This window comes from Triturus cristatus, chromosome 4_1, assembly GCF_964204655.1.
Source record: "Triturus cristatus chromosome 4_1, aTriCri1.1, whole genome shotgun sequence".
Classification (NCBI taxonomy): domain Eukaryota; kingdom Metazoa; phylum Chordata; class Amphibia; order Caudata; family Salamandridae; genus Triturus; species Triturus cristatus.
The window spans coordinates 781,723,092-781,746,971 of record NC_140585.1 but is presented as its reverse complement, the minus strand read 5'-3'; the positions used below and the strand labels follow the sequence as shown (position 1 = coordinate 781,746,971).

Genomic DNA, 23,880 nt, shown 5'->3' with positions numbered 1-23,880 from the left:
CTAGGAGCTTGGACTCTTTGTCAGGTGGTGGTGCTTCGCCTGACGCTTGAGAATTTGAGCGCTTCCTGGCTGTAGATACCACTAGGGAATCCATGGGTGCAGGGCCTTTAATGTATGAAGGGTCTGTGGGGGCGGCTTTGTATTTTTTCTCTATACGGGGGGTTTAGGACCCTGGCCCTGACTGGGTCTTTAAAAACCTCTGGTGCATGTTTAATCACTCCCTTTAACATAGGTAGAATGGCAGTAGACCTATGTGCATTGTCAAAGGTGTCTAGGAGAAAATCCTCCTCCACTGGGTCAGTATGTAACTCCACCCCGTGGTAGTGTGCCGCCCTTTGTAATGGGTGGTGAAAGCCTAAGGAATCTTCAGGTGGGGATGGCCTAGATGGGTAAAGGTCATCCTGTGGGACATCTGGGATGTCCGGATTGTTATAGTCGTCCCATGGGTCTGGAGATCCAGTAGGGGTGGGGTCTTGTGGCACATCTGCTGGATCATAATATGGGTCTCCTAAATCGTCTGGGACAGGAGACAAGGTTGGGGAACGATGAGGCAGGGGTGGAGGTGGGGAGGGTGGAGGAGGTGGGGAAGGCACTCTGAGGAGGGGAGGTAGCAGTGTCTTTCCTCTTTGGAGGTGGAGGTGGAGCTGGTTTGTCCAAGTGTCTCTTTTTTGAAGACAATGTCAAATGTCCAGTTTTTGGATCCTTGGTGAGTGTCTTTTGGAGAGGATCCGGTGTGAAAAGTTCTTGCGACACTGGTTGTTCGGTCGGCGCCGAAGTTTTCGGGGCCGACGGCTTTTTAGGCTTGTCTAAGCCGTGCTTCTTTGGGACCTCCGATTTTTTGGTCGGTGCCGAAGAAGGCTTCGGCACGGGAGTGTCGGTGCCGAGGGCCTTGTGATGTTTGGTCGGCACCGGAAGGGCAGGTTTCGACACCGAAGGCTTTGGTACTGGGTTCGGTGTGGAGATGGAGGCCGATCTTTTCTTCGGTGCCGAAGGGTGTTTTTCGGTACTGCTGGTAGGCTGGCTCGAGCCCGAGCTGCCGGAAGGCTTAATAGGCTTCTTTACCGGGCCCGAAGGTGGGGTGTGAGAAGCAGTATCCCTGGTCTTGCCTAGGCCCGAAGGCGAAGGTGTGACCAAAGCCTTTTTGGGTATCGGCGTGGGTGTGGGAGGGGGTATTGTACTCACGACCCTCTGCGCCAGGGTGATGTCCTCCACATCTGAGTCGTCGGCCTCGGAAGCACTGACGAGGTCATCGTCCTCTTCTTCGATGTTCTGCTGCCCCGGAGCTTCGACGTCGTCCCCGAAGATGTCGACTGGAGCGGAGGTCAAGGAGTGCGCCATGTTGCGTCAAGCCCGTCGATCTCGAATAGTCTTTTTAGAGCGAAAAGATTTGCAGGCGGGACAGTCTCGGGCCTCGTGTTCAGGGGAGAGGCAGAGGTTGCACACCTCATGAAGATCGGTGTGGGGAAACTTGGACCCACATCGAGGGCACTTCTTGAAGGGAGTTCTTTCCATCAGCCGAGACCGGAGCCGGAATAGGCCCAAAGGCCGCCGTCGACGACCGGAATCGAAGAAGTGCCGAAGAGAAGGTGAGTAAGATGATTTATTATCTGAAGGAGCTCGATGAGCGAGGATTTTGGCGTCGATCGTTGAACTGGAAAGTTCGGAACCGGAGTGCGAAGTATTCCATCCGAGCCCGATGGCGGAAAAAAACAATCTGAGGATGGAGCTGAAGCCCATGCGCAATACGAACCAAAGGAGGAGTCACCGAACTCGTGACTTCCAAACACTTTCCAAGAGGAAAAACAAACTGCAAACATCCGGGCCCAACACCAGATGGCGATCTATGCACAGTGTATAATCTGCAGCTCATATGCCTCGAACACACTATATTGATCCCATTATACTGAGAATTCTATTCTGGTGAGACAGAGGAAAATGATATACAATATAAACTTTTTAAAACTTCTTCAAGAGAGTCCAAATGAAAACATTAAATGGGTTATAACTAAATGATGTGCTAGAAGCCAACCACCTCAACATAATGTTAACTCTTGCCTGAGAGCTGTACTTTTTTTTTTGAACTTCAAAATGATGAACATAAGCACGGCCGAATCTGTGGAACATGATCAGCGTCTGTCTTTAAAAAATACACAAGCTCTCTGAATGAAGAGATACCACCCTTCACACAGTTAAATGGAAAATGCTTTCTTATGATTACTCCTACAGTAGAGCTTGAGTTTCTCGTAGTACAAACTCCATTTTCTGATCTGGTGCTGGGTAATTGACTGCTTCTCTTTTCTTACTGACTCTGTTGCTGTCCTCCCTGCCTTACCTTTTGTTTACAGCCCCATCTTTATTAGCAATGTATCAAATGTAGTCATTAGTATATTAAACGTTTACCTCCTACCAATTGTTCAATTTTTTTGATCTGCTTATTTGGCTTTATTCTTAAATTCGCACATAGACATCAACTGTTCAGCTATACTCTAATCCATCTAATTTGCTAGAGGCCACAAGTTACTGGTTGTGTTCGCATATTACTGACAGAAAGACAATGTTGATTTCATGCTTATCAACGTCTGCCTATTGTTGATAGAGTGATGATCTAGTAAGACTGATTTTAGGTCTCGCCTAGACAGCACATGCGCTGTCTCTTCGAGACATACTGTATCTAAACCATGGGCTTTATGCACCACCCATCTTTCTAATTGGCTTGTTTAACTGTCCTTCATAAATGGCTGTTTCTCATTGGTTAATATGGTCAGTAGACGCTTCTTTTTAGGTCGCGCGTGGGCTTCGCATGCGCTGCTCTTTGAGCCATGCTCTATTGGAGAATGGAATAGGAGCTCCGTCTAGAATTGTCATTGGCTTGTGTCATTGACCTTTGTAAATGCTGACTTCTGATTCGTTAAAAGGCTTGTTAGTCCCTCCTTAGTACCGCCTTTTTCTTCATTCGTAATCTCCCATGAGGACTAGCCCTTTTACTTCGGTTAATACATGGCTAGTCTTTTTTAGTCTGTAAGCACTATTTTCTTTAAGTAGTTTCTCCTACTGCAGGCACAACATGCTTTCCTGCAACATTCAACGTGCCATGCATGCTTTCACACTTTCTAAGCAGCCCGGGACAAGGTCGGCTGATTCTTTGCATAGGTCTCGCATTTACAGGAGTTTGAGCTATTGGCATTGTCCCGTCTGAGCCAGCTTGTGTTTTAATTAATTCAAACCTATTGACATTTTTTTTTGGCACTATCATATCAAGGCCGGGGAAGTGAGCTAAAGAACGATGATGGATTCAACCCAGGTCTGTGACTGGGGGTGAGTGTCTGTAAAGTTTCAGCTCTCCATCCATCATCTCCTTGTGTTTGCTTTGTTCGCCCTAAGTTGGCAGGGAATACCCAGACGTGGGTCCCTTGCTCACTTTGCCACTAGATTCAAGCTAGCACGCTGATGAGGGCTGTGAGTCCGAAACCGGTCCCAGGATGCTTGTTTCCGGGCCAGGGAAGACATGGCTTGGCAGTTCAGGCTGGACTGTTACAGGGTCAAGACTGAATAACATATAACTGTGTCTGAACTGGGGTGGCGAAGTGAGCTAAAGAACGATGATGGATTCAACCCAGATCTGTGACTAGGGATGAGTGTCTGAAAAGTTTCAGCGCTCTGTCCATCATCTCCTTGTGCTTGCCTACAATATGCCAGAAACTACCACCAATTGGCCAGGGTCAGCACTATGCTACAATGGAAACCATCATGCACTGTACGGCCAAAATATGTCCAATTACCATCATAATTCAGGGGCTATCATTACAACAGCTGTGGGTGCCATAAATGCTCAAAGTAAGGGAAGAATTAGCACAGTTGTCCAGATAATGCTCACAATAGTTCAAGCAACCTCTGGATGAACCCGCCATTTGTGGTCCCCCAGCAGAAACCTGCAAGCTTGTCCAACTTGGCTAAGCGTGATCCTTCCAAATGATTGCTAACTAGGGAGCCACCCCCAGACTTTCAACCCATTTCCAAAAGCATAGTGCCTCCTGGCATAGAATCTATAACACCAAGCTGCCCTGCTTGGTGCAAGGTGAACTGGCATCCCCTGGATGGATGGGAGAAAAGCCTTCAGAGCCATCTGGGTGACATGCAGCCCCAGAAGACTGATATGGATTTTGTTCCACTATGATCTGGAGACCCCTGATTTCCAATTCTCCCAGATGACTGCCAACCAAGAGCAGATGTGTCAGGCAGGCACTACTGTGAGCCCTGGTTGTAGTTCTCCTGAGGCTTGAGCCGGGAGAAGAGCGGGTGATTTCTGAAAGGCGAGGCGCATTGTGCATATTTTGCACATTTCACTTTCAAACTTGTTTTTATTCCTGTTGTACTGCTGGTTTCATTTTATCTGGGCGCTTTATTTTAATTATTTTAATTGCTGGGCAGAACAGACGGGGGCTTTTGGGACAGAGGAGCGAGCACTTGGAGGGGCCGCCATCTTGGACGATCGCAGGTCAGCGGGCTAGGCTCCCTGACTGCGTATAAAACACAAGCTGGCGCGAGCGTGCAGCGGGCGCACCTAAGGCAAGCCCGTCTGCGCCGGGCAAGCGCCAAGCGCCAGGGATCCTGGTTGTTTTGACCCAGTTACCGTGCCAGTTTTTAGCTATGACATTATAACTCTGCACAGACTCAGGAAGTTTAATAATACCGCAAACTGCCTTTGCTTAGCTCCAAATGCATTACCGACAACTCCCTGACAATTGTCCTGGTTGTGAGTCCAGTATACCTAGGATTTTAAACCTACCTATCTCTAACAAGGAGGAGAAGAGGGGAGGCGCCGATGCTAAGAAGACTCGATCGCTGAAACGCATTCTGTTGAATGCGAGGTCCCTAGTCAAGCACAGCCTAGAGTGTGCCAGACTTATAGAGGAGCTTGAGGCTAAGGTGGCTTTCATTACAGAAACATGGACGGATCCTGCCGCAGGGCCGGATATTGTGAAAGCCACCCCTCCGGAATTTTTATGCCACACACTGGATAGGCCGTTAAGGAAAGGCGGAGGCCTGGCGGTGATCTATCACCACTCAATTAAGGCATCCTTCCAGCCAATTCCTATAGACACCTGTGAAGCCCTATTTTCTAACCTCACGCTAACCCATCATCAATCCTTTAAGGGATGTTTATTATATAGGCCACCGGTGAACTAGAAACTCCTTCTTAACCTCTTTGGGTTCTCTATTGGAAGAGGGGATCCTTTCTGAGGCCTTCACTGTCCTGGGAGATTTCAACTTCCATTTAGAATTAAAGGAGGAAGCGGACACAATGGTCTTGCATGATCTGATGCTGACGGTAGATCTAAGGCAGCAGGTAGTAGGCGCCACGCACAGGGGAGGGCATACCCTGGACGGGATCTTTTCCAACCAATGTAATCTCCATTTCCAGGGCCTTCTCCCATTGGCATGGTCAGACCACTCAGCAGTCCAATTTGAGATATTAATAAGTGAGCCTGGTAAGAAAATTACAGGCCTCAAGGACAGTATAAGAACAAGAGCCTGGAACAACCTGGATGGAGCTTCTTTTAATTAGCTGCTATCCTCCTCTGCAGCTTATTTGCCAGTAGAGGTTGAAAGGGCCTGCCAAAGCTATACAGTCTGGTTGCAGGAGGCCTGTGATAGACTAGCTCCCAGTAAAGTTCTACGGCCTAAAAGAGCACACCCCTCCGCCCCCTGGTATTCGCAGGAGCTCAGGAACCAAAAGCTCATCTGCAAGCAGCTAGAACGAAACTGGAGGAGCAAGTATAATGAAATCGAGAAAAAAGCCTACAAAACTAGCTTGCAGACCTACAAACAGGTAATCGCGACAGCTAAACAACAATATTTTGCCGCACAGATTACAGAATCAAAAAATTCAGCCAAAGAGTTGTTCAAATAAGTGGTTACGCTGGCCTTGCCCAAGCCAGTCCCCGTCCAACCTAGCCAAGTGCTATGTGAAGATTTGGCTAATTTCTTCCTGTCTAAGGTGGAAGCCATTTTTGTGGCTTTCAATAAAGGGAATACCAGCAAAATGGACCTGATCAGTGAGGTCCCGAGGTCAGATCGGGCTCCTTGCCCGACCTTTGACAAATTTCGGTCAATTTCTTCTTCTGACATACAAAAGATCCTTATGGAGGCTAATTCAGGATCTCCTTTTGACCCCTGCCCCAGTAAGGTGGCTATATTAGCCTCGGGTCCGATTGCGGACCGGCTAACAGGAATATTTAATCTTATGTTTGAATCAGGGCTTTTCCCCAGGCAATGGAAACTGGCATCTATTTTGCCCCTATTAAAAAAACCTAACCTCTCTGTTAATGATCCAAATAGTTTTCGTCCAATTGCCAGACTCCCCCTACCGGCTAAACTGGTCGAAAAACTTATTAATAGACAACTTAGTCTCTTCTTGGATGAGACACATGTGCTTGATCCAACTCAATACGGCTTTAGGCCAGGACACAGCACGGAGTCCGCCCTGATTAAAGCCACAGAAGAGATCAGGGAAGCGGTGGACCAGGGAGGCAGAGCGGCACTGATCTTGCTGTATCTGTCCGCGGCATTCGATACGGTCCACCACTCGATACTCCTGAGCTGCTTAAATGCGTGTGGGATTCGTGGAAAAGCATGGGACCTTATAAAATCTTTTTTGGCAGACAGAAAACAAGTGGTGGCTCTAGGGGAGTTAGTCTAAACCTTTTACAACACCCTCAGGGGTCATCTCTTAGTCCTACCCTTTTTAACATTTATATGAGTGTTCTGGCACCTGTCATAAGCTCCTATGGTTTTGGCATCACTTCCTATGCAGATGATACACAAATTGTTGTATCTCTGACACCAGGCGGGGAGGTGGACACGGAAGGGCGTTTGCGGGAGTGTACGCTAGCTGTGGGTAGTTGGATGGCCAAGAATGGTCTTAAACTGTACTCCGACAAAACAGAGGTAATACGGTTTGGCAACAACACTAATTTTTGGACGCCCGCCTCGTGGCCCGACTCCATGAGCACGCTCCCAGTCCTACGAGAAAGGCGAAAAACCTAGGCATAATACTCGACGACAGACTGACTCTAGAGCTTCAAGTGAAGGATGTTACATCAAAAACCATGTACATCATCAGAATGCTGAGGAAAGTGCTACCCTTGCTGCCCTGGGATAGTAGGCAAACTGTGGTTAGGGCTCTGGTTATGGCCAGATTGGATTACTGTACTGGACTCTATCTGAACGCTCAACAAAGAGCGCTGAATAAACTGCAGATCCTGCAGAATGCGGCAGTCAGACTCCTCACAGGTTCCTCAAGATTTTCCTCAGTTACTATGGAAAGAAAAGCCCTTCATTGGCTCCCTGTCAAAAGCAGAGTACGTTTCAAGGCGTTGTCCCTGGCTTTCAAGGCTCTGCATGGCTTGGGCCCAGAATTTCTAAAGCGCCGACTACAATGGTATGTACCGGAAAGAATCTTGCGGTCAAAAGAAGCTAAGCTGGCCCGGGTCCCACGTGTTGGGAAAGCCCGATGGGGGGGCAGAAGTTTTGTCTTCGGTGCGGCAAAGGCTTGGAATGATCTACCTCTCTATCTTAGGACCATGACTGATCTCTGGTCTTTTCGAAAGGAACTTAAGACGTGGCTCTTTCTCAATGAGTAAGCACCCCTTCCTACTCCTCACTGACTCAGTAATATGCAGGTTAACTTAGATAGCGCCAGGATACCTCCGGGTATTTGTCGCGCTTTACAAGTGTCAATAACATAACATAACATAAAGATAAAATGGCATGTTGCATATCAGGTTGGCGCCCACTGGGTACCAGGGAAGGTCTGTGATTGCCCCCTTTGAGATACAGATGTTGTCCAACAGACAACCCCAAAGTTGTGCCCAGTAGAGGTTTCACTGCAAGGTTTGCATGTGCCAACATGCATGCAAGACCAAGAAGATAAATGAGGCCATGAGTTCAAAGTGCCTAAGAGCCAGCCATGCCAAAACCCTGGATTGAGTCTGACTGGCTGCTGGAGAGGAAAAGTGTAATCACAACTGTGTCCAGGTTGGTCTCAATGAAGGAACTCCTCTGTGCAGGCACCTTGTGATAATTCGGCTCCCTGAAGGAATAAGTGAAGGATACTTTATTCTACGGGGAATGGATCCTTGCAAGTTGTCATTGGGAGTCACTTTGTGGATGTTTAGCATTGGTACAGAATATTATTCTGTGTTGTTGATAGGTAGGCCATGCTACATCTCATGTTTATATGTACTTATACATTGATGTATGATGTTTGCCTCATTGTTTTGTAAAACCAATAAAAACCAATAATTGTTTTAAAAAAAAGGAATAAGTGAAGGATGAAAGCAAGGGGCCTGTGGTCTGTGACTGACTTTGGCAAGCCTGCCTTCAGCACCCAGTCTTTCCACTAGCCACAGAAAAGGTCGAATTTCCTTCAGAACAGCAGCATAAGCCGCTGAGGTGTGAGTAAAAACTGATGGTGTATGGGATGCAAGGAGGAGAAGATGAAGGGCAGTTATTGATCTGAGGGAATAGCTCACCAGCCACATAGGAAAAATTAATTCCTGCTCCTTAAACATATCCTTTGGCGAGTCAATCAAAGTGACTTAGTAGCTGTTATGACCACTGATACCATCACACATCTAAGGCCATGAAAAGATTCGGTAGGCTGCTGTACTGGCTACAAACTCTGCCTCTAATGATAATCCTTGCCTCACGAGTATCCTCTGATTTTACTGTACTGTTGCTGGAATCAACGGGCTGATTAAAATAAGCCTAAGGAGTGGGCTTTATCACAGCTGTTTTTAAAATACTCTAGAGCTGATTTAGCCCTTTCTCCAAAGTGTCTGGAACCCTCGAAAGGCCTGTATGGCCCGGGAAAACCCATGGCATGCATCCAGGATTGATACCAGATTACAAAATTGGTGACCATGGAACGGCCACACAATCTGTGCTTTCAAGGCTACAGCATCTTGTCCATCCTGAATTGTTTGGGCAAGGGTGTTCCTAAATTTGTCAAGGGCAGGCTGCAATATCGTACTGACCACATCCTACATGGCATGAGTGTACCTGCCAAGTATCTGAGGGCCAAGCTGGGTGAAGATACATTCCTATGAAAAAGGCTTCAATACTCCCTATTCTGTGTTACAGAAGGGAACACATTAGGGTTAAATCACCAAGCTCTCAGTGTTTGGGTGCCAAGTTAGAAAATACGAATGTCCAGGGGGCTGGCCAATGCCAACTAGCTTGGGGAGCTGAACATGGCTTCATCCATGATAATATATGTTAGGGCCTCCTTAAATGGTAACGAGCTCTCTGACAGAGCGTCGCAGGCTATAAGATCTCCGTTGACAGGTGTGCTTTTGTCTCAATAAAGGGAAGTTGTAGGTTTAGTACTTTCGCAGTTCGATCGACAACACCCACGAAAGAGAAAAGTATCTGCACTGGGAGGACCTGTTGGAGATTATAATTCAGTTTCTGAAGAAGTGTCCACGTCACTAGCATTTTGTAAGGGTAGGTAAAATCTAACATCATTATAATGAGGGAGGAGCAAGTTGTCTACCTCATTGTCATCATCATGTGGAACATTTTGGGACCCTTGAACTGCCTTTCAATCGAAGCTGAACAAGGCCCCCAGCTGGAATTGAGGAAGAGGAGATCATCCAAAGTTGGAGGAGGCGCTTTGGTTTTCTCATAGTGAGACAGGGCCAAGAACTGGCCGATGTCCGCTCCGGATCAGAAATGGATCCGGAGAAGGTAAGTTGGATTCTGAGTTGGCGACGGAGGGGCGGATTCCAGAGTAGAAGCATTGGGTAATGCTGGCAGGGAGCCAGGCAGAGGTCCAACACGGTCAGCCAGCCTAGGGGAATGCCGCCATCAGAAGTGAGATTGAGGGCTCCTGTGGTTACATATGGTCTGAAGATGCTCCAGAGGAGACCGTCATTATCTTAGAAATCTACAGCATGGCCTCTCTGAAGGCCTCTATCTGGAGGGAGATGGTGGGGGATGGAGACTTGGAAAACTGGGCTTGGAGTCAGACGACACCTGTGCAGTTGGTTCCTTGGAATGTCGACGTGCAGCTTTTCTCCTGAACGACAGCGCTGACACAGAGACAAGTTGTATCTGACCTTCTTGACTTAGACGTGTCTCGGATTTTGACCTACATGAAGACTAGCTCTGAGAATGGGACTTGGAGTAGCCTTGTGAGTGAGAGCATGATCAGTCCCACTTTTTTTGTTCTGCAATAGTGATTTGTTTCCAGCTCCCTCACTGCCTTTGGAGCAGCAAGGAGCAGTTGCTGCCCAACCCTGACCCTTAACTGGAACCTAGACACCATATGCAAACGTCAAGAATCTGCTTCCTGCAGTTGTGGCACAGCTTAAAGCCTGTGGTCTTAGAGGAAAACATTTCCAGGGCACACTGTTTAATTCTGATGAATCAGAAGAGTTGGGAGAGGAGCTTCGGGCCCACGTCAAAAGGGGCAGAAATAACTGAGTAATCGATTTCAGTGTCACACATACAAGTTATATGTGATTCTGTGCTGTAATTTCTAGAGACCATGCAAGCTTGTGATAAAGTCTAATGGTGCCACCTACACGAAGGTGGGAAGAAATACTTGATAAAAGAAATCCCAATCAATTATGGTGCCTGGGAATGTTCAAAAGGTGAGGAATCTGTGGTTAGAAATATCCTTCAGAAGCTAAATGTTTGGTGACCGCAATCCCAGAGAAGGATAAACAACATGCCCCACTAGAACATTAGTTCTCTATCATTCTATATAAAACGCCAGAAATAAGTTAAACCCAGAGGTCTTGTGTAAGATTAGACAGTTTTTTTAATTTTATGGATGCTGCCATCTAGCTGCATACCGTAACAAAAAATAGCAAAACATATCTAGGGTGAAGATGATTAAATTGTAAAAGCTCTTACTCTTATGCGTTTTACTGTAGTTCTATAAGACGTTAGTGCAAAACATAATCATCCATCTCTCCTGTTGTTCAACACAGTGTCCCTTACCTCTGAAACAACTTCATGTGACATCAGCCTTTGTATGGCGGCAAGACAAAGCTGTGTAATTTTTGGCTCCTTCGTTCCACATCCCATTAGAAAAGGCTGTACTACTTCCGAGCTGTTCTCTTTCAGGGCTTTTGGTGAGAAATAAAATGATGTTAGTGAATTCAAAAACAAACACTGTAGTTAAATGTTACCCTGCTTCCATTTCTAGCGCATATATTAATAAAAAAGTTAAGTAGTGGTCAAGACTGCTGTTGCCATATTACATGTTCCTATATGCACACATACATAGAGGTGATAGGGTTGGCAAGAGAGGATGATATTCTGTGAGATATGTAAATCAAAGTTCAAGCTAGGTATAAAAAACACACAATTTCTCGCCACCAAAGTGGTTCTATGATATAATCCATAAACAGTAAAATCTATTAGGTGAACTAACAGAATCGTTCAAAAGGTGAAGTCATACTGAGCTATCTGAATCTTCAAAATCAGTTATTGGCAAGGTTGAAATATCACTTACTAGTAAATAACATAACACACAGGCTATATCAGATCCTTACTTCCAAGGACTAATAATTTCTGTACCTCTTTACACTCTTTGAAATTCAAAACTAGTATAACTTTTTATTAAATTACAGGCTGGCAATTGGATACAGGTAACACAGGCATTATCCAGCATGGCGATGGAACAAGTTGAATGTACACCCCAGATATGCCTTTAAGGATTGGGTAAACCCCTTCGCTCGGCAAGCTGAAAATTGGTAGCAGTCGCAGTACTATTGGCTAAGAGGAGGATATCCATACACTGGGGTGGAAAAATATCTCCTAAAATTGAAATGTGGATCAAAGACCTCACTTATTGTAAAGAACAATAGTCTAACTATGCAGGACTGCCGCATGCCTTTAGGCCCAAAGATATATGGAGTCCCTTTACTGCATACTTACTGGCAAATTCCCCTGAAGCCTGAACTTGATAATCTTTGTATACCTTCTTGTAATGTGTGTCATTGACAATGTGCGGGCGGGTGCTAACTTTGTTTTTCAATACTGCTTTGTGGGAATGGAGACAGATTGGAACTATGCTGTAAACAAACAATATATTTTGGAAGTTACTAAAATAAAAAAAATAAAAGAAAATACAGGTTGGCAAGAAAGATCTTCTATTAAATGTTCATGAAACACCTCCACAGAGTCACAGACCGGTCAACCCCCATCCCTCCCTCCGTGACCATGGCAATTTTGGTTCTTAGATTAGGACAATCACAACTGCATAATGATTACTGAGTCTAGACAAGAAATTCCTGAGGGTTTAAAGGACTGCATGCAAATGTTAGAAAAAAACACTGTAAATGTTAGCCCTGAATATACAGATAGGCACTCCTGAAATTTCAACCTTAAAAATATTTATATATCAGCTAAATGGAAAAAGCCGAGGGCAAAGCACTCAATTGGTCAATTTCTAGCTATTGCAAAAAAAAAACAACATTTTTTGCAGGTTTTCCTTAAACAGGTTTCTAATAAATATAACATTTCGAAAAAATAAATCTTGATAAACCAGATGGAAGGAGAAGGAAACATTGTCAGATATATGTGCTTATGAACGAATGACCTAGAAGCAGAGAATTCAGCATTTTTAGCACAGTTGCTTCACAAGCAAAGGACAATTTGCAGCTCCACGTTGCAACAAGGAGTTAATTGCTGCCCATACGATGGTGGTGTCATAAGGCCTTAACTAGTCTTAAGATTGTGACAGTCTGTTTACTACTTCCTATAGAATCACACAAATCAAATAGACAAATGCTTTCATGTAGTCTACTATAGAAATTTTCATCACCACCTATATTGTTTTGCACTTACATAGACCAGCTTGCCAGCTGCTCACTTTAACATGTGTTCTAAGGACACTCAAATTAATTCCGATAAAACAATGAAGCTAGGAACCAAACAAATCTCACAAACTAGCATGACCATATATTTTATTGGAGAAAACAAAGAAATCTTCTTGTCTTAAAGAAAACAAAAACAGATACTAGGGTGGAGCTGAAAATGGCAAGGTTCCTATCTCATGACGTCAAGCCTCGGAACACCTCGCCTCATTTCACTTGATCCTGTAACGATCTGGAAATTGTTGTTAAAGTCGAAATGTTTCATAAAATTTGCCTTGGTTAGCAATTAAGAAAATGTGCTTAACATTAGAAAATGCGTTTAACTTAAATCGTATCTATAGAAAAGAAAACAGGTCTTTAACATTTGATAGATAGATAACGTAGCTTTAACCATAGGAGAAGATGCTTTTTGAACGTGTTAGCTTAAATAAGTAGCAGGCTCTCGTACCTAACGTGCTACTGCGACTAGGCCTGAAACGTTTTGTAGATTTCTGCTTGACATTGGAATACAATTCCTTTCAGAAACTGCTGATCTACTCCTCTAACTGTAAATATTGTTCATCACTTTAAAATGTGCTGCTCTAAGAGAAATAAATGCATTTATTTTGCTTTCTCAAACCATATGATTTCCTCATTTCATTAAACAATGTATTCTGCTATATTTTATAATGAATAGAGCATTAGCATTGTTGAACTTATTGAAGTTATTTGTTTTCATGGTCTCATCAAGACTTACTGATAGAAATGTTTCATTGCTCTATCCCTTTGTCCACACAATGGAATACTGACAACAGCTAACAGAATAGGCCTGACCGGAGTGGAAGAGTCTAGCGCGCTTCCTGAAACCACAGCCCAGAGCTTTTCGCCCATAGTATAGGCTTCCTTCTTGACTCCCCCCGCATTGAGCCATTGCATGTGGAGGGGACATTTCTTTCATCTACTTTTTCAAGTACTTTATTGTAACGCTGAGCTTGGTCGAGTTTGCCGAGGCATTGACCCCAAGACCTGAGAGGTGATCGTTTGGTCCCTCCTGTTTCTCCTGTGGCTTAGTTATTTTATATACATTCTCCCGTATTTGTGGTGCATTCTTTTCCTTTTGTCCATGTCCTGATGAGGCCCGAAATTATTGGGCCGAAACGTATCAACTCCATGGACTGGAGGAGTCTGACTGATCAATATTTGCACGCAATACATCTGGAGTAATCCCCTTCAGTGTGTATTGGACTACCACCCTTACGGGTTGCTTATGAATTTACGTTTTTTAGCAACCAATTAGTGAATGATTAGGTAGGAAGGAATCATGATCGTTTTGTGTATATGGTTTGTTTTTCCCTATATATATCTTCAAAAAAGATAAATGATTTTTTGAAAGTCTGGTTTGGAGTTGATTCGTGAGAACCAAAAATACAAAAGGAAAATGTTTAGGGACTAAGTACCTATAAGTAGGGACTAATTAATTTTTCTCTACAGGAATTTATTATGATTGATTCCCAGACATTAGTTTGTTTCTTATTCTCATACCCTCACTACGTGAGCACAGGGATATATCAGTGAGCTCTGGGATTAGCACTGGACCTCATACCTAGCATTTGTAGTTAGGTGGTTCACATCATAGGTGGTGTATGCTCAGGTTCCAAGGGGGAAAGTCACAGTTTAAATGAGAAGAACTACCATGATGGAAAACAGCAGCTGTGTCACTGTGTTGTGTCTAAAACATAATGAGATGAAGTTGACTGGGCACAAGAAAAACAATACACCATGTTGTTCAACCTTGTACGAAATGTTCAGACTGAATCCTAAGAAGAAGAACTGACTAATAATAACATGTACAGCGTATTTCTAAAATAATATCATGGCACAAAATAAATCTGTTATATGTGGCTGTGCAAAGCAAAGGCAGCCTAAAACATGTACTACGCTAAAATAAGGGAGAACCAAAGTGGGCCCAAAAGGGAACTTACTACAGTACATTTCCGAATGTGGAAGATTGAGGATATCTGATACAATTCGCTACCTCCATGCAACACAACTTCGATTTAAGTTAGAATGGTTTAAGGGAAAAAACAACAAGTAGTGGTGAATGAGAGATCAATACACAGCAGGAGGCCAGTTATGAATGGTATTGTGGTTTCAGAAAGTGCAGTCAGAGAAGTACTCCATGAAGACAACTGCTCCGATGGCTTAAGATTAGAGCATGAAAGGCCTTGTCAACTGTCCATTGCCTTTGACCTACCTCAGTAGTAACTCTGAATTTACCCAACTGTTACTGGACAGAGGTTTTGAGAATTGGAAGGTTGCAAGATGCATCAAACTAGGTGGTCTATTTAAAGATGGGACAGTTAAATTGCTCTGCATATGAAGAACGACTATAGATTACCCGAGACTGAACAGTTTAAATACAGCCAGCATCAGTACTGCCTTCTGCATCCATCTGTCAAGAAGAGGGAAACCAGTTTCTTTTACAAACCTCAAGAGGTGGTTGCAGGTGAAAGAGGGTGAAAAGTGGATGATCTCAGACATATGCCAATAGCTAGGTGCCACTACAAGTGCCCAGAAAACCACCAAAGAGACAGCCTGGGAAAGGGAACTTTCTGAGGCCGTTGTGGATTAACAGTGAGTCGGGGTTCAGACTAGTGCAACTAAGACATCTAGCAAATGATGGCAGTATTGTGGGGAAGAATGGACCTTTCTACATATTTTCTGGTATTGCCAAAAGTTGGCTTGATTGAAAGGAAGAGGCTTCATCATTACAAGTGCATGTATAAGATTTGGCTCTTGTGAAACTGAGGCAGCAATCTCGCATGAATAGATTGGATGGGTTTCTCAATGAATGGAGCTCTATGTTCTAATACCATTAGAATTCTGTGTACTCTCGAGATGCAGATCTTTGTGCAGAAGCCTGGACTGTACCTGTCCAGCTGAACCAACATGTCCAGAGAACTAAAGAAGGGCACAGCTAATAAACGTTGGGGAAAATGGGTGAGAATTTTCCTACTGGACTTCAGGCTAATGGTCAGAGAAGAGCTTTTCCCTTTTAAAGAGGGATATGGAGATTGCTGGTGTCTTTGGCTCCATTTGTTTGTTTGGGGTTAGGCTGCTTGGGGATGTTAGGGTACTGGGTAGTGGAGGGGCAAGAGTTTGAACTGATTTTGTTATTTCCTTAAGATGTATATGTTTACGAAATATGATAAATACTGTTAAATCAAACAAAAAACTAAAAATCTGGAGCTAGTTTTGGATATAGATCTATTGCCCTGGCTCAAAATCAATTATTATCACATAAGTAAAACGAGTACTGTCAATGGCTAATCCTCCTGTTCCCCCAAATCAAGCACAGGAGGAGAGGCCAAGGTTCAAAGGAATGAGTCAACTCCACTGCATTGGATATCCAAGTACACAAACTTACATACTGCAAAAGCCAAATGTTACCTACATTTTCAGAAATTAAACTGAAAGCCTGAAAAGTGCTCCACTGGCTACAGCAGGATTTAAGGGACAAACAGAAAACAGTCTGCACCATCCACAAACCCTACTGGAAAAAAAGAATCCTGCAAAAAATGTAGCCCCCATCAAACTTCTGCTACAGAACCTATGTTGAAACAATTTTCACCTTATCCATCAACAGACCTTTAATTATTAGAAACGTGGAGGCACATCAATGGGAATCCCAGCCCCGATAATAGTGTTTAACTACCTCCAGCTAAGAAACCCCTTGAAAATAAACTTTTTTTCCCTATATTTGACCAGGAAGACTCTGCAGATCCGCACATAATAAAGTATAGGAAAGATTAAGAAAGTTTATTAAACTTGGAAAAGGTTTATAATAATACTATTTGAAATATTATTGTAAATTAATTGTATTATAGTTATTTTGAACGTGGCACTAAAGAAAAATGCTACAGCTCTATTGCCTTAATTTGTAATTAAATATTTAATGAATGTAAATATATTCAATTAAAATGATTTTTCTGGAGCTTAAATTAAAAAACAACTTCTCACCGAAAGTAAAAAAAAAAGAAAAAAAAAAAAAGATATACATTTTCTTTTATACTTGAATTATTACGTCATGTACAGAATTAAAAGTAATTTAATTGTATTTTAATAACATTTATTGTGCCATTCATTTTTTAATTTTAGAAAGGTTATTCATATATTGTATGATTATTATTTAATCATACAATATATGAATAACCTTTCTAAAATTAAAAAAAGAATGGCACAATAAATGTTATTAAAATACAATTAAATTACTTTTAATTCTGTACATCACGTAATAATTCAAGTATAAAAGAAAATGTATATCTTTTTTTGTACTATTTTTAGATTGTTTTACATTATTCATTTATATTTTTAACTACTGTATTAAATAATTTAAGTTAATATTATTTCCTATGGGGTTTTATTTACAGTATCAGTGGTTGGCCATTTGTGGTGCTGAACTTACTACTGTTTTTTTTCAGTAGAAACCTAAACATAAATGTGGCTCCTCCCGAGACATAAAAGTCTACACTTTTGAGTAACTTTACAACCAGATTTTGTGAATAACAGAAAGTAGTAAAGTTACTCAAAAGTGTAAGAGCAAAGAACACATGTAATTTGCTCACACAGGTTATTTACAGTTGTGATTAGCCCAGTTTGTGTGCTGTCCTGCAGGCTGACTAAATTGTGAATGACACTACAATACAGCAAAGGCTGACTCAATCCCCCTTTGTGTATGTATTTTGGTAATAATGTTTTCTATTAATTCTACTGATATGCTATGAAGAAAACGCTGACTAGCACAAATTGGGCCTGCCTCTCTGATGTGCTCAAAGCTGTTGAGCAATATGAACTTTGGGTACAATGGAAGCCAGTAAGGTGGCTGATATTTACTGTGTGCCAAGAAAGATTTCAAAAAGCTAGTCTTGCCCCCGTTTGATAAGTACTCAGTTAAGATCACCATTGTGCTGCAAATCTGTGAGAAACTGTAATCCAGATTTCTTGTGGCATTTTTGAAGAATTTTCTTGAGTAATCTCATTTGGTACTGCCCTACCTACATCAGCCTTCAACGCACAAACACCTTGCTGATGTTAGAAGGGGTTTTTTGTTGCAGAAAGTGCTGCTCCTCATATCTTTCTAGGGTTGTAGGTTTTTATTTTAACCGCTCCCTGGCTCTTCACTTGGGCAGAGCTTCTGGGCAGTAATAAGGCAATAGTGGGCCACTAGTGAACATCTTGAGCTTTTCTCCTCTGGCCCTTGTTAAATCAGGTCTTCTTACACTATTGCCGGTATATTAGACAATGCTCACACATACAGAGCACAATGGATTTGATAGTGTGACGCGGTCACAAAGTAGTGTAGGAAAGGAGGCCAGTGAAATAAATGAAGCTCACATGTGCAGTTAAAAAATACTAAGATTACACAGGTTACAGGTAATTTCTAAGTACATGCTGTTTACCTACCCCATGAGAAACGGGGATATCACTCTGCTTCGCCCACCTCATAATCTGTTTCCACTGTCCTAACTGGAAGCCATCATATCACAAAATATGCTCTGCTATATACCCCATACCAGCCATGCCACATTTACGATGCCATAATTAGCCAAGAACCTATAATTAGGGGAAATGACATAAAATGTTTTCAGTGTATGCTCACAATGCTAAACAAAAAGATTGACAGGTGGTGGGGTAATAATGGCGCAATTTGATGTACCTGAGTGTATTACCACAGACAATTCAATACACACCTAAATGAGAGCAGACAATGTCTACACGCATAAGACATGCAACACAAAATCAATGTCCCGATCAAAACTCATGTAGTGATGCCAACAATAAATCCACACAGTAGTCTTCTCCAATGTTCTTCTTGATTTATTATGCCAGATCTTGTCAAAGGGGTACTTCAGTTCTCATAATCTTTTTTCGACAAGACACAGCCATAGAAGCCAACACGTGTTTTGCCTTATGTGGGCATTCACCCAAGACTTCCTCAGGGCTATAATGAACAACTACAAAGGCTTAATTGTACTTCAACGAAGCAAAGTATACACTAATCACAAACCACTATCACCCAAGATAGTGACTTCTAGAAAAGACAAGCATTACCATAGCCAATAGGTCTCGCCATTGGAACCTTATAAGTATTTAATTATGCAGCACAATATCCTTGGTGCAACATCAACTGTTGAAAGCTAAACACTTATAAGGTCTCAAAGGCGAGACCTATTGGCTATGCCAATGCTTGTAAAAATAAAGAAGGTTGCCAAAGCTGGTTTTGTGGCCCTGCAGAAACTGTCTCTGTTCCAGGACACGGAGGTCTGCTTCAGAAGGAAGAACTCAGCCAGTACGTAGCTCGGCAATAAATAAGGAAATATGGTGAAAACCTGGGTTCAACCGCTTCACCAAATATCTTTTGTTCAATAACACTCTAGTACCTTGCTGTACAAATTCTCACAGCGCGCATGAGTTTGGCTGTTGGTGACCGCCAGCCGCAGTGTTTACATTGCCATGTCTGGCACTGGTGTCACTGATGGGGAAAGCCTCGCTGACGCAGGGCAGGCCTGCTGCCTGTCTCTGGTATCACAGGCAGACAGTGGAATGTAAACTGCCCGCCTCACCAGTCACATGTACACACAACAGCAAGGCTAGCGCGCTCCCCGCCCTGAAGTAGAGGTGGGGGTGAGAAGCGAGGTGAGAGGAACGCGGAAACAGGAAAGAAACAAGAAAGACTAAAATGCGAGACAGGAGTTAAAAAAATGAAAAGGGAGTGTAGAGAAATGAAGGAGAAGGTGGGTGAAAGAGAGGGGAGCTATAACAGAAGAGAGAAGTAAGGATGAGACGTGAAGACGAAAAAGGAGATGAAAGAGAAAGGGGGAGGAAAGAGGAGGAGCTGTGGATGGTGGGAGAGATAAAAGCCATAAGGAGAAACGAGTAAAGGTTGGAGGATTTGAACTGGAATTATAGAAAGAAGTAAGCGAGAATGGAGAAGGCGGAAGGATGGCACAAGGGAGGGAAATAGAGGCGTGGGGTAGAAACGAGCAGAGATCGGTGAAATGAAGTCGGGCACAAGAGAGCGTGTGTGGTTGGGTTTTACAGTGAAAGTAAGAAAAGAAGTGCAAGCAAAAACGTGTGGGCGAGGAGAGAGGCGTGCGCAGGGCTCTCTCATCGCGTGCAGGCTGCAGCAGGAGAGAGAGGCGGAGGGGTGCACCCGTGAGTGGTGCGCTCGCGCTGGGGAGAGCACTCTGCTCTTTTTCAAAGCACATACTCATATCGTGCCGCTGCCTACTCCCGCAAGCCGTATGCCGCCACAAGCAAGAGTATGTGCTTTGAAAAAGAGCTGCACGACGGCTAAAGGTCTCCTATGCAGCGCATGCGTGCTGCATAGGCGAGACCTAAAAAACGAAGAAGAAAAATGGAAAATAGGACCACATCAAAGTGAAACACAGTAGTAAAGTCAGTGTAATTACAATTAAAAAACAAATTTAATCAAGAAAGAAGAGATCAAAAACCACAATCAAAGGGCACAACTATTTCAAAGGTTTTTGTGAAGGAAAGAAAAGGGGAACAAGATAGTGAATTAGAGCACTAATCAATCTGTGCAAAGACCTATTAGCTCTGTGTATCACACTCTATTGACTCACCACGATCACTTATTTCCAAAAAGGATTGAGATTATGGTATCTGTATCCAAAGCACTACTAAACTTTCATCAAAACAAATTATTGCCCAGCAATAAAGTGTAGATATATATCATATTCAATAATCACCAATAATTTAAAGGTATCTACCTTAAATCACTACTATGGAAATAAATAAAACAGTAAATGAAGGACTCGCCAATAGATTAGCAAGTATCAAAAAACGACGACTCTGGCTGTTCAAAAGGATAATATTCTTATCGATGGGTTGAAAGTTTGTCTCATCTAAATACCCAAAAGAAACAAATTATGATCCATATAATGAAAAATCTCTAATATATTGCAATGTCTGATTTAAAACCAAAGTTCCATTTTATCCTTGACCACCATTCTAATAATGTGCTTATACTACAAAAACTAACGTTTTTAATGGCCCATATATTATAGCTGGTCTTTTAACATATATAAATACATATTTTCAGTTAAAGAACGTAAATCAACAACTTGAGAATTGTGGATACTTGGTATTCTCATAAAGAGTCCCAAACGCTTCCCATCTAGACCCTACTATGCCTGCATTGTATATTTGCAAACATCAAGCAGCTCAACATTTATCCGTTCACGTAAATTTACACTGAGCGGCTTCAAGCTGTAGCACTTGATATATCCATAGTCAAAGTCCCAACACTACGAGAGCATATTTACACATTGCGTAGGGACGCAAAGTGTTCAAGCAAAGTAACCATCAAAGCTCCACACACCAGTGTGGCACATCTCCATATTCACAATTAGACAACACCGGTAATATCCGTATTTTGGTTTCAAATTCAGTTACAATGAAGCTTAAATTATAAAATAACTCATACCTGTTAGAAGGGACTAGATATTCAACGGAGAGTACTCTGTCTCCCAAGTCGGCGTATTGCACAGGCGCCATCTTTAAGTGGCTATTTATACAACACCACTGACTGAAAAGTGACAACGGACTAATTACGACGCATTCTATCGTCAAGAGAAACGCGCGCCATTTTGAAATAGTCAAGGATTAAACAATACGCGAGCTCGTTGTTCAGTAAAGATAACCTAATCAATCCATAGGTCTATAAATTACAAAATAAGTATAAACTAGCAACAAAGTGAGTTGAAAATATTAAAATAAACACAATTCAGCAAGTGCTGAAAACTAGTAACCGCCATGTCATCTATAAGTATACAATAATACAATATTAAGAAAGATTAAAAAAAAACATAACTAATGTTTCACTGCAAACCAAAGTCATATATAGTACTCCATTTTTGCCAGAATGTATCCAATTTATTATTATATCTCACCTCCATGTCCTAGGATATTCCGTTTGTTCCAAATTTTAAAAAGAGTCCCCGGTGAGTCGTAAAATATACGTTATGTTCAGAACAATCCCACATGTGTCTAATTTTAAACACATCATCAAATCCAATGTGGATGATGTATACATTTATGTTATAAAGTCGTACCATATATAGTTTGAATACTAAGATGCTGTATACTAGGATCAGTAGTTCCTACTAAAAGAAAGTAAATCCTTATCTAATCTATTCAGAACAATATATACCACGAAAAAAGGTGCCTCGAAATATATCCAAGAAGTGAGCCCCAAGAGAAAAGAAAGGGAAGAAGAAAGGGGGGGGGAGAACAACATTGAAGTCTTTTACAAAATAATAGCGAACTTGACAAATGTGAAGAGACTATGAAAAACAAGAGGGCTTGGTTACACGAAAATAACCTTACATCAGGTGAAGAAATGGCATTGAAACAACTGAGTAATAATGCTGAAATTACCATTTGTGAAGCCGACAAGGGCGGCAACATTGGTGTGATAGACAGTACTATGTATGAAGATGAAATTATGGGTCAATTATCGAACACTATATGTTATACAAAACTAACAAGTAATCCGATTTTTAAAACCAAGAAAATTATAAATGTAGAACTGAAAAAATGGAACGAGAAAGGTTTAATCAATGATGATGAATATAGATATCTTTTAATTGACAAACCTCGAACCTCTTGCTTGTATATACTCCCCAAGATTCACAAGCATGCCACTAGACCACTGGGGAGACTATTAGTCTTGGGAATTGAGGGTCCAACTGAAATGATCTCAGAATTCGTAGACACCTTTTTACAACCTTACGTTGTCAACTTACCTTCGACTATCAGAAACACAAGACACATCCTGAACACACTTATGGATTTTAATTGGGATGAGTCCATGACTCTAGTGACACTAGACGTGGTCTCATTGTACACTAACATCAGACATGATCAGGGCCTTTCGGCACTTGAATATTACTTGTTCAAAAGACCTGTGGAACTTTTAGAACATTGTGAGATGCTCATCACCATGTCACGTATGATTTTAGAACATAATGTGTTTCTATATAAACAAGACTGGTACCAACAACTCTGCGGAACCGCGATGGGTTCCAGATTTGCACCGTCCTTTGCCTGCCTTTTAATGGGTCGGTTTGAGAAGGGGCATGTCTGGGGCCCATCGGGGACCAAATGGCAAGTATATAGTCTATTATGGCAGATATATTGATGACTGCTTGTTAATTTGGACAGGAAGTGAAAAGGACTTATATACATTTTTTGAATTCCTAAATGACAATGTGTACAATGTATCTTTTACCATGTCACACAGTAAAGAGAGCATTGTATTCCTGGATGTGGAACTAATTGTGGATAAAGACAAAATCAAATGCAAATTGTATAGAAAGAGCACGTCCAGCAATTTTATATTCTACGAGTGCGCACCCCTGGGCACAGGTGAATGCTATTCCTTATGGAGAATTTTATAGAGCCCGTCGAAATTGTGGTGATGACGAGGATTTTATAAACTGCACTCAAGATATGGAATCGAGATTCCTTGCTCGAGGTTATAATAAAAATGTAGTACACAAGGCGAAACTTAGAGCCACAAAACTTTCAAGGATTGACACCCTAAAAACAAGAACAACAAAACAAGACGATAGTGCCAAAATTGAAATTAATAACGAGTTACTATCTGTGGTCACACAAGATCTTTAATATTTTAAAAAGACATTGGCATCTATTGACATCTGATCCTAACTTACGCCCAAACATCAATAGACATCCAGGCATTGTTTATCGTAGAGGGAGAACTTTACGTAATATTGTTAGTCCTAGTTATCCTAAACGAAAAATAACAGAACTAACATGGCTACATACACTAAATATGGGATCATATAAATGTGGCAATTGCAGCATGTGTAAATTTGCGATACACAATAAACTTGACTTTCAATATAATGGATCTGATAAATTCCATATAAAACAGCATATTGACTGCTCAACTAAGTTT

General features: G+C 42.2%; 1 protein-coding gene across 2 annotated transcripts in view; it reads right to left on the bottom strand.

Annotated features, from left to right (window-relative positions):
• Window positions 1-23,880, bottom strand: part of MON2 (MON2 regulator of endosome-to-Golgi trafficking) — a 1,036,128-nt gene that overhangs the window by 835,666 nt on the left and 176,582 nt on the right. For both annotated transcript variants that reach the window (XM_085653355.1, XM_085653354.1), the window contains exon 3: window positions 11,011-11,138. In XM_085653355.1, the coding sequence (XP_085509481.1) occupies window positions 11,011-11,138 (128 nt within the window). The remainder of the gene's footprint in view (window positions 1-11,010; window positions 11,139-23,880) is intronic.